The sequence below is a fragment of the Centruroides sculpturatus genome, unplaced genomic scaffold (genome assembly GCF_000671375.1).
Source record: "Centruroides sculpturatus isolate CEXI.00-Female unplaced genomic scaffold, Cexi_2.0 scaffold777, whole genome shotgun sequence".
NCBI lineage: Eukaryota > Metazoa > Arthropoda > Arachnida > Scorpiones > Buthidae > Centruroides > Centruroides sculpturatus.
In genome coordinates this window covers 338,510-350,699 of record NW_019384982.1, presented here as the reverse complement: position 1 = coordinate 350,699, position 12,190 = coordinate 338,510, and the positions used below count along the sequence as shown (strand labels likewise).

The following is a 12,190-nucleotide window of genomic DNA, read 5'->3' as shown; positions in this document are numbered from 1 at the left end:
AAAAATCTATCTTATAATAATAATAAACAATTATTCCCATGTATAATTCTTGTGTCATTGTGGTTTTGTTTTGACCGTGTAACAGAGAAAGAAAGAGAGTAGGAAATCCTATCTGTAAACACTACGCATCTCAGAGAAAAACCATTATATGTGGTTTTATGTGATAAATCTTTGTTTACTAGTCAGTATATATATATATATATATATATTGGATAACAATATATATATATATATATATTTGTTTCTATATTATCCTAGAGAGAGAGAGAGAGAGACAGAGTGCTGATGGCCAATGATTTTCATATCATTGTATAACTAAATTAAAATTGATCTTGCCCACTCAGAAAAAGCACGATTGTGGAAAGACTGGGGTGATGTGAGACTCTGCACTATGTAATTTATTTATATAACTAAATCATAACATAACATCTTGATAATAAAATTTTGTCTGATAACTGTCAACTTTCACACCTGGGAGTAAATCATTTGTTAAATTCTCTAATTTTAATATGACGATTTTTGTCTCTGTAATTCAAAATTATTCTTCGTACACAAATCTCACAGCAGTCTTATTGGCAAATTTAATTTATTTTGTAAAGACTACATTAAATGCATTTCGGGCTGGTCTAATATTTTCCAGTCCCTCTTCAGTGAATAACCGCTTCACAACATTACTGTTGTGAAGTGTTGATTGTATACGGATGCTAATCATGTTAAAAAATCTTTGGAGTTATCTATACAATTGTTTGTCAAAGAATATTTTAATAATTGGTTGGTTTTAGTATGTTTATTATACACATGTGTGGAAAAGTTTCTTAAACTTGATTCCTACAAATATGTGCAAAGTTTACCACCCCTTCCCATGGAAATATCATTGTAATTACCACCAGCGGTTATTCACTGAAGAGGGACTGGAAAATATTAGACCAGCCCGAAATGCATTTAATGTAGTCTTTACAAAATAAATTAAATTTGCCAATAAGATTGCTGTGAGATTTGTCTACGAAGAATAATTTTGAATTACAGAGACAAAAATCGTCATATTAACTAATATACAGCAAACCATTTATATATATTTTGTTAAATTCTCAGCAATAAAGACGTCAAAATCTTCCGACATATTGTCTACATTTCATCAGTTCGATATAGCAAGGAACTGCAAGTTTAGGCAGTTGTCACCAGTTCCTCAACTGATAATCTGTGCTCCAAAACAAATTACCCTATCAACTAGGACCGGAAACATTTGTGCCTCCGAAATGGAATAACTTTGTCATCAACCCGAAATAATTCTAAAATCTACTCCTGGAATACATCTTATCCAAAACTGTTCTGACATGCAAACCTTTGCATTTATTCAATCTTTCTAAGGAGTAGACCAAATCCTCTCCGGCATCAAGTCTACAACCAAATCCTTCAACTACAGCTATTTATCACCACATGAACCTCATGTAAACTCTCTCTCTTGAGAAACGTGGAGATATCTAGAACTATTTTAGTTTGATTTATTATAACTCATTTAACAATTTAAAATTTATATTCCTTTACAAATAAACGGTTGTTTTGTTAACCTAGTCACTACATGAGTCACTTCCTGCTCACTATCTCGCAGTCTCCATCCCGAATCCGATCGCTCACTCATGCAGCTGCTCGCATGACTTACTTTCTAATCCAAACTGATTTGCCGTAGCGCCTTCCATGTCCATTGGGACACCACCAACACAGTGGTGTCATTCCTGACAGGGCATCGAACAAATGCTGACCCTCCAGTCACAAATTCAATTTGCTTTTGTTTGTTCATTTTATTTTAAATTCATGTACTTCACTGAGGCAAGCTTATAATATAAGGTTGAAAATGTTTTGATTTATTAAATTTACTGCTGGAATTACAAGGTGTTCTGTTTATTCTAAGATTATATGATATTAAGTTTTAATTAGACAATTTAATAAAAGTTGAGTGTAATGTTCTATTATTTTCTTTGTTAAACAAACTTTCTTGAAACCTTCTGTCTGAGTGAACAAAAATTCCATTTAATAATGGAAAATCTAATTCCATTAAATAAACTTTTTCAATTGTGAGTAGACCATAAATTTAAAACAGAATTGAGACATACATTTTTCAAGTGTCCACCATAATTCCTGTTGTCCCTTCTGAAAAAGACAAGGGGAGATCTTCCTGTCATTTGGAAACAAATTTTAGTTCCTAAAATCAAGCCATTGTTACTTCATTTTCAGTGTCAATTGTTTAAATAATTATATAACAAATACTTTTCTATATTGAAACAGTCATGGAAATGCTATGTGCTGAGTGTTGACTATCTACATGCCTATAGCCAAAAACTCTTGAAATATCTTTCTACACTGCCAATGAACTAATTTGTTGTAAGAGAAAATCAGCTACCAGATTTATTGATTATTTCTGTTTTCCAAAATATCAAAAATTTTTAAATTAATGTACCTAAATGTCACTAAATGCTTGGAGATAACTTTATCAGCAGTTGTTTCATCAGTGGAAGAAACAATTTCTTCTTCAGTGAGTGATCGAGAACTTGCATGTCCTGCCCTGGCTTCTTCAACTTCTTTCAATAGAACACACACCTGAAAATAATTTGCATTTAAAATAAATTTTGTTTAAATCAGATAACTCATTGTGAAAAGTTTCTTGAAAAATCAACAAACAATATTTTTTCTCTTCATGTACAGTAATTTTCATCCTACTATCAACAGTTAAAAGAATGTGCACTCATATAAAATAATATTGTACTAAGTAAAAAATACTGCATCTCTTATATCATAAAATGTTTTGTGCAAAAAATTTTTGTTATTTTTTCAATACACATTATAGTCCATTTCAAAATTATAAACACACCCAACTTTTTTCAATAACAAAAACATTAACAATGGTAATGTATTTATTACATTAGAATGTTGTTTATAACATCAATTTAAACATTTTCTGAAATTTTTAGAGCTATCTGACAATTACAATAAAAATTATCACAGATTTTCAATTTTTAATTGTTCAAAAGTATAAACACAGGTACCGTAAATAAAATTAGTATGATAATTCTTTTTATTGATTATTGGTTTAATTAGTTATTACCAGAGAGTAGTATCATTCATTATTACAAATGTAGCACCAATTTTAAACATTTTTTTGTGATTTAAAACAACGCCTCTTGGAAAAACACTAACAGAGTTATAAATATGTAAAATTTACCAACTAAAAGGAGAAGGACAATCTCTAAGACAAATTTCAGCAGCTGTAAATCAATTTACATGAGCTGTGAGAAATATGTTAACTCAGGATAAAAATTATGGCAGAAATAAGCTTTGTGGAAGGCTTAAACTCATTACACTTAGAAATGAAAGAAAAGTTTTTTGGCTACTGACGGTCAACAAGTTGTCTGTCAGAGAATCAGCATCAACATTGCCAATTGCAGTTTCACCAGCAACTGTATGGAGATGTATGCATAATCATAAAAATGCCAAATTTACAAAAATGGCTGCCAAATCGAAATTAACACAATTGCACATAACAGCTAGATTAAAGTGGGCCAAAGACAAGATGACATGGAAAGAGAAGTGGAAACAAACAGTCTTTTCAGATTAAAAAAAAAAAATGGAATGTGGATGGACCTGACAGTTATAGTTACTACTGGCATGATTTGAGAAGAACGAAATCAGAATAAGCAGACAGCAAAGGGGGCTGTGAGAAATGATGATGTGTGGGCAGAATTTGGATGAAGTGTAAAACAGACATTCTATTTATAGAAGATAGAATGAATTCAGAAAAGTAAAAAGAACTGTTGTATCAAAATTTAATAACTTTTGGATCACTTATTGGGTGAAAAAACTAGCAATTCCAACAGGATAATGCTGTCATTCATACATCAAAGTCAATGAAAAATTGGTTTGTTGGAAAAAATTAATGCAATTGATTGGCCATCATGGAGCCCTGATATGAACTCAATGTTTGGGACAATATGAGTCATCTTGTTTATAGCCAAAACAGACAATACAATACTGTAAATGCACTGAAATTAGCTATCATGGATTGTTAGAAAATTGAACAAGAAAAACTTCAAAAACTAATAAAATATATGCCTGACAGAGTATTTGAATTAATTAAATCAAATGGTGGACCTACAAAATATTGAAACATCACAAATCATTTTTTATGCATCTGTGTTTATACTTTTGAAACAATTAAAAATCTGTGATAATTTTTTTTGTAATTGTCAGATAGCTCTAAAAATTTCAAAATAATGTTTAAATTGATGTTGTAAACAACATACTAATGTAATAAATACATTACTATTGTTAATGTTTTTGTTATTGAAAAAAGTTGGGTGTGTTTATAATTTTGAAACAGACTATATAGTAGCATGAATTTCAGTTTTCTTCTATTAATTTGATTAACAACTTACTCTTCATCACTTATCCTTTCAAAGGATCTTAAATGATGTTTTTACATTTTAAAATACTTCATTTATAGGATAAATCTAACATAGTACCTGTTGAGAAACATCTGAGAGTTGTTGTCTTAATCTTTTGTTCTCATTTTGTAACTGTGAACTAATTCTTTTTGCATCATCTCTTTCTGATTGTAAACATTCTTGATCCTAAAATAAATAATGCCAATTATACTTACAGCTTTATTATTAAAATAAAATAAATATAATTTTTATATGTTAAACAAGTTCTCAAAATGTCAAAAAATCATTTTTAATCAAAAAGTTACAAAGTATCTACTAATCAATTAATTATGATATACTAATAATTGAAATAATCTTCATTAAAATTTACCGTGAGAGAATTAGCCAATTGGTTTCTAAGGCAAGAAATTGTTTCTAAAGCTTTTTGATATTCTGTAAATCGTTGATTAACTAGAGGCGTTTTTTCTTCAATCTCCTAAAATTATAAAAACTTCAATTATATTAACTCATTCAATATCTTTAAGTAGAAAATATGTGTGTATTTAAATGTAAACATTATCATAATTAAAATATTTCTCAATAGAATAAATGTAGGAAATTTATAAAATTATCATCTTTTTTATAATAAAAGAGTTGAAGATGTAAAAAAGTTCTCAAAGTACTATTGTTTCATTTGAAGAAACCATAAACAAACATAACATATACTGTCTGACAAAATTAACTGAGACTATTGACACAAAGGCAGGCTTCAATATATATACACAGACAGACAGGGTCTAAGTCAAACAATGGAGTGGGATGTTCCTTTGTGGTTGCAGATGATAGGAAAATAATATTTAATCAAAGCACTTACAAACACCACAACCACTGTACCAACAAATCAGGCCAAGTCACTAGCCATCTTGAAGGCCCTGAAATTTGTTCACTCCACCTGTCAGGCCTTAATGAGCAGGATAATAAATATAATTTTGGACAAATCGTTCGAGACTGCATACTGTAATATCAAAACACTTACTAAAACACCTTTTCTTGCAGCCGAAGTTTATAAGAGAAACTTTCTAACTTGTATGTAGGGGCAACAGGAAGATGTATCAAAGACAGGTTAGCAGAACATCAAGCAAATATGAGAAAAAAACAACCTTGCACTGCGCTAGCCCCCTATGTTCTAGCGGACCAGCAAGATGTCAAAGTTGAATGGGACCAAGCAAGACTAATGCAGATAGTCCGCGACAGGAAACACCGGCATTACGCGGAAGCCTGGCAGATTTGTAAGGCAAAGCATAAAGGCCTTGCAGTCAACTTTCGGGAATCGACAAAAATATCGGCAGCATGGTCCTCTAGCTTAATATAAACTTAATAATTGAGGGAAGTACTTACTATGTATCTTAGGCTATGTATTTTTGAATGATGTAGGGAGATGGTAACTATATGTATTTATATTTAGATATTTATGTAATCTTTTTTATATTTCCGTTGCTAAGTTCACAATGACGTCATTTGCAACGGATTATAAGCTAGTTCGAAAATATTCAAAAAACGTGTTAGTTGTACTAAGCGTTCGATTTACAATTTGTTGTTTTATTTGATTTATTTTTCTTGAAAAAGGTCTTTTAACAAGACCGAAAACGTTAGAAAGTTTCTCTTATAAACTTTGGCTGCAAGAAAAGGTGTTTTAGTAAGTGTTTTGATAATTTTGGACAGCTGGGTTGCACTCCACCAATTGAGGAAAATGTACCTAAAATTCCCTATTATCACTGACTCTGTCAAATTTAGAATATCCTCTGTATTCATTTCTTCTGGGTTAAAGGACATTCCAACAATATCTGCAATGACAGAGCAGACTTCTTAGCAAAGAAAGATCCCAATAGGACCGAAAACTATTCCTGTACTACCATCCATCCTTTTAGATCAACAATCAGCTCATGAAAGGATCAATCAAGACATGGCAGGTAGAGTGGGATTCCAGAGACACTGAAAGACTCGTATGAAATTTGTATGAAATTGGTTAAGGGCCGCACTTGGTGGTATAGGATGAAACCAGAAACGGAAAGAAGGAATAAAGTTTGTTATGAAGAACTTAGGATGAAGGGGAAGCAAAGCAAGATAGGATACGGGGAAAGAGGAACCATAGGTCCATGGGCACCGCATTTATTTAGAAAACAAAGACTTACATTAAGTTTGTACAGATATACAGACATACAATAGTCGAGAAACAATTACAATTGCATAATGGTGTCCCGACAATCAGCTTTACAGTTGCAAGATCCAATGATACAATAGAGAAATTGTGACATAATTTGTATGTGCAAGTGTTGCCGTGTGGACAAAATATTTACAGATGATTCACGAGTTGAAGACAGAGACAGTGCCCAAAGCCCAACAGGGCAAGCCATCGCAAATGACATTGCCAGGTCGTGTATGCTAATGACCACTCAAAGAACAATATGATAACCTAGAAGAAAACCAGCCCCCAGGGGGGTGAAAGCCCACTCCGTAAAGGCAGTCTTGACAGTACATGCGATGCAGTTCATTCCAGTATTTTTATGTCCCAAATGAATTGCTTTAGAGTCTTGTGAATGTTTTCATTATTGATGAAAACACTAAGTTCACATGGCCAGTGCTCATTATTTAAATTCACCTCCCATATGAGACTGTGCAGCTGGCTGGAGTAGTTTGGACAGTGATACAGAATGTGTTGCAGATCTTCCTTATCACCAAGTGGGCATGGACAAAGCCCATCAGTTTTATTTAGAAATCTAAGTAAGTAGCTTTGGAAATTTCCATGCCCCGTGAGGATTTGTGTGATGGAGGAGACCAGCTGCTTGCACTTACGGAGATGATGGACATATGGTGTGAACTGATGGGTGAGCCTCCCTCACTGTGGTGCTCACATCCCACCCTCTCTGCCAACACTTTAGTGTATGTGCACAGATCTGATTGTGAAGCCAAGTTAATGGAGTAGAACTAAAAGAAATACAGTGATTTCTCTCTGGAGCTGTACGAGTCAGCAGATCAGCCCTCTCATTGCCCAGGATGCAAGAGTGATCTTTTACCCAGGCCAAGCTGATGTTGATGGTATGCCATAGCTGAAGTATAATATTAATGCTATGGTAGGTCGTGGGATAGTTCCCATTTAACTTCTTGAGCTGATGCAGTACTACTCTACTGTCACTGAATATGGTGACTCGGTCTGTGTTGAGTTGCCGTGCATTATTGAGTGTCCACTTGAGTGCATTAAGAATGGCCACTGACTCTGCCTGGTTGACAGTGCAGTGATCTGACAGCTTGTACTGGGTCTGGTATAAGTTTTTCTCATTATGGATAACCACCACAGAACATCCAACACCTTTGTTGGACTTTGATCCATCAGTGTAAATGCTAAGCCCAGATGGGGTGTTGTTACCTTCTAAGTTGATATGCGTATCTATTGATGTCTTCAGGTGGAATGCATGAGGTTGTGGGGAGTAGTCCAGTTTGTGTTTTTTGATGTGGTCGGCAATTAATGTGGCAGCTGACTGGATGCCTATGCACTTGGTAATGTAAAAACTCTGTTTGCTTATAGTGTGAGTGGCCAACTTAAGCTGGTAGAACTTCCATACCCTTTCCTTAGCAATCAGATCGATAGAGATGAGGTTGGCTATGACCAGCAGAGCATCTGCAGGGGCAGTTTTGTAGGCCTTTGTGATTGATATCACTGAGAGCCTTTGAGCAGATAGTAGTTTATGTTTCATGTAGACTTTGTTCACTGCTATGCCCAATATTTCTAAGCTATAAGATAGAATTGGCTCAATAACCGCAATGTACAGAAGCCTAGAGGCCTCACTCCTGCACCTCCAGCTGGAAGATTGACACATTTTTCACAAACATCCTCGACAGCAGGAATATAAAGCCTTTTATTCCTACCCCCCATTTCATTCAAATGATCAAGGAGCGTGGAAACTTCAACTCCTACCTCAAGAGTTTCCTTAACATCAGCAATAGAAATTGAAATTGCTCCTGCCAAAATCAGAAGACCAAGACTCTAATGCATCTTCTATTCATTGCACAAAATACAAAAACTCGAGACTACAACTAATAACCACAGTCATGAAAGAAAGACACCTGTGGCCATGTCAACCAGACAACCTACTAATCAATCACTCCATCTAAGGCTATGATGAACTTTATTAAAACCCCAAACAATTTTCATAGCCAGACTACTAGCAATAACCACCAATAGGCTCATGAAAACTTTAATTCCCACCATAACTGCAATATAACTCTCATATTATTGCATGTATTATTGGTTGCCATTGCTGGAAAGTGTGAATTTTCTTTAATGCAAATACATCAAAGTAATAAATGTAAAGGGCCTGAAATGTTAATGTAAAAAATATATACAGGGTTCCTACTCAAATTTTTGTTTTGAATTCCCTGACTTTCCAGGTGCGTAGGAACCCTGCATATAATATAAATATAACCTACTAGCTGTGCCCACAGTTTTGCCAGCATGGAATTCAGTTTGTGACTATAACAGTATCAGTTAGATGATATCTTTTAATTTATATGAATGTTATAGAAATGCATACGGGGCAAAAGATGATATTTTAAGCGGCAACAAATAGGTAAATGTTCAGCACAAGTTCGGGCATGTGCACTGCATATCTCGTCGACCACGTGACTGCGCTGTGCAGTTACCTATCTCGTTAACATACACGTCTTGCCCCTCGCCACCCGCTGACACCAAAAATATAATGCTTACCTAGATGATATCTTTTAATTTATATGAATGTTTAACAGAATAATATACAACCTATGTCCACCCTGAAGGTCCATTCTAAATATTTGTGAAAGAATTTTTGAAATCGGATGAGTAGTTTCGGAGATTACCTCCTACATCCAAACTTACAAACTTTACCACTTTATAATATTAGTATAGATAAAATGTCAATTGACTGTTGGACTGTGGTGTTTTGATAATGTAAGAAATATATAATATAAATATAACCTATAAGATGTCAACTGATGAAGGCATAAACCAAAATGATTTAAACAAATAGGTTTTGATATTTTATGATATAATATATGAGGCATATTCAGAAAGTAAAGATTCAAAGGCCAGAAGAAATCAAAAGAAAAATTATTTTTTCACAGTTTGCTGCATTGCCATGTCTGTTAGGGTCCGAGTCAGGTGATAAAATTCACTTAACTTTAATTCATCACCATTATATTGGGATGTATGTTTAAAATGGCTATGCCAATTTATAATCACACCATGTGTGAGGGTCATTCAGTGATCTGATTCCTTTGAACTGAAATTCATTGGCAACTTGTTTCCATTTATGTTACATTTTGTCTATTCATAATGTCTTTGCCATATGTGTTGTTTTTTTCTTTTGTAATCATTTTTATTTTATAGCTTATTACTATGTTCCTGTGCGTGCAATGTTCGTACACAACAAACATTATTTAGATTTTGTTTTTGTTTGATTTGCATTCTACCATAGAACCTGAAGATGACCTTTGTAAAGGTCAAAAAGATTTGTTCTTCAATAAATGTTTTTATTCTCACTAGAATTTAGATTTGGCATTGTTGTTAAATTTGCACTCGAAGTATGTTAGAATAAGACTTCAGAAACAAATGGATGTTATTTTGATTAATATGCTGTTATATTTTCTGAAATATGAAGTTCTTTTTTTCTTATTCTAAAAAATGACATATCATAGGAAACAAACAACCAAATAATACACACAATTTAAAAAGATATCCTAAAATCAGATATAATTATCAAAAACACCAATGTCCACCACTATTCAGAGAGGTATTATTTATTTCTGATCATCATATACTAAGTGCTTTCAGAACTATGTTCCATTTTCATGGTTTATAACAAACATAATAAAAATAAATAAAATCAAAGAACTAGAAAGGTAACAATATCTTCTCTCCATATTCCTTCCATTTTTAATTTATGCAGAATGGATATGGAGAGAAAAGACTGTTTTATCGCTGGCATTTTGGTTTTATTTTATGTTTATGTTTGTTATAAACTCTGATAATGAAGCACAGCTCTGAAAGCACTTGGTGTATGAAGATCAGTGTATGAAGGATACCATAATTCTCTGAATAAAGCAGTGGACTGTGGTGTTTTGGAAGTTGGAATTAGTGAATGTTCTTTTGATAAAATTAATTTTCACGTCTAATCAAATTATCTACTGTATTTCAATTATTATTTACTTACTGCAATTATTTGCTGCAACTGCTTAGTTAGTCTTTGATTTTCAATTTTCTCTTGTTGAAGTTCTTCTTGAGATTTAATATATTCAGAATATATCTGAGTTAATGTCATTCCTGAATGAAGAACCTTGCTAGTAGCTGCTGCAGCAGGAAACAACTTCTGTATACCCTCCTCTGATAAACCTGAGCATTTAATAATGTACAAGAATAACACATAAATCATTGTTAAAACTTTTTATCACAAAAGACACATATTAAAAATACATTAATCACAATATAAAATGTACAAGATACCATTTCTAACTATATACAAATAAAAAAAAAAAACATTAAAAAATAATTGTTATAAAAGATTATATATTGTTTACTTAACATTCTATGAATTAAAAAATAATTTAGTTTAGAAAATATCTTTATAGTATTTTTTAAAATATATTTATACAATCTGATCTAAATTATTACTGTTTATAATTTGCTTATATATTTCAAAAATTACATTATGCATTTATTATAAATTTCCTAATACAACTCAGCAGGGCCGTGCCGTAAATTTTCTCAGTGTAATGCAAGTCTTTGAAATGCCACCCCTTAAATGTTTTTCTCTAAAATACCTTCGGTTGTGATTTAAAAAACTGCACAAATTGTACGAATACTATTTTTACTTTGAAAATAAAAATTATTTTAAAATAATGATATCAAGTATCAACTACAAGAATCTACTACAGTTTTACCCTTCTAACTTTAACTTTAGCAAATTCATTAATTAGGGAATCGTAATCTAGAGTGGCAGCCAATGTAGATGCAATAGAAATTAATGATAGATTTCTAAGTTTTGTTTGGCTTATTGAACTTCTTAAGTAGCATTTTATTAATCTTAATTTGGAAAAACTTTCCATTTTTAGTGGGGGACGTCATGAAAATGCACACTAAAAAAGATTTTTGGAAATTTCAACCCCCCTCGAGGGAAGAGGAGGAGAGAGTCAATTTTAGTCGGTATAAAGTGTAAATAATAAACAAAGAAAGTAAATAGTGACATGTATAGTATACATTTTGGCAATTAATAAATATTTTAATAATTTCCATCTTTTGGACAACCCAAAAACAATAAATAGAAAATTCGAAAAATTCGAAATATTGAATTTGAAATATATAACAAGTTTTTTTTTAGATTTTAAAATTTAAAATTTACCATATAATTCAAGTAAAGCAAGCAAGTAAGTTAATTCTCCATTATAATGCAATTATTTTTTTTTATTTTATAGGTTATTTAAATAAAAATTCTTTTTGAATACTAAAGATTTATTCTATTAAAATTCAATAATGATTTTAATCAATTTTTTGCGTTTTTGACTGCGTTTTAGTAGGATACACCTTGAGAATGCACACTAAGAAGAAATTTTTGGAAATTATCCCTGCAGGAGAGAGGGACAAGGTTAAGGATTATCTTAAAGAACTCTGCTTTACTGTACTATTTTAGATGCGGTTTTTTGCGTTTTTGCAGAAAATCGAACATATTTTCAGACCATGTAAAAATTTT

The 12,190-nt window shown here is 32.3% G+C and overlaps 1 protein-coding gene across 1 annotated transcript in view; it reads right to left on the bottom strand.

Annotated features, from left to right (window-relative positions):
* Positions 1 to 12,190, bottom strand: part of LOC111632807 (nucleoprotein TPR-like) — an 82,907-nt gene that overhangs the window by 27,927 nt on the left and 42,790 nt on the right. Inside the window, exons 9-12 of the mRNA XM_023377333.1 lie at positions 10,658 to 10,836; positions 4,807 to 4,911; positions 4,515 to 4,622; positions 2,456 to 2,595 (exon numbers count right to left, since the gene is read on the bottom strand). Coding sequence (XP_023233101.1) covers positions 2,456 to 2,595; positions 4,515 to 4,622; positions 4,807 to 4,911; positions 10,658 to 10,836 — 532 coding nt within the window. The remainder of the gene's footprint in view (positions 1 to 2,455; positions 2,596 to 4,514; positions 4,623 to 4,806; positions 4,912 to 10,657; positions 10,837 to 12,190) is intronic.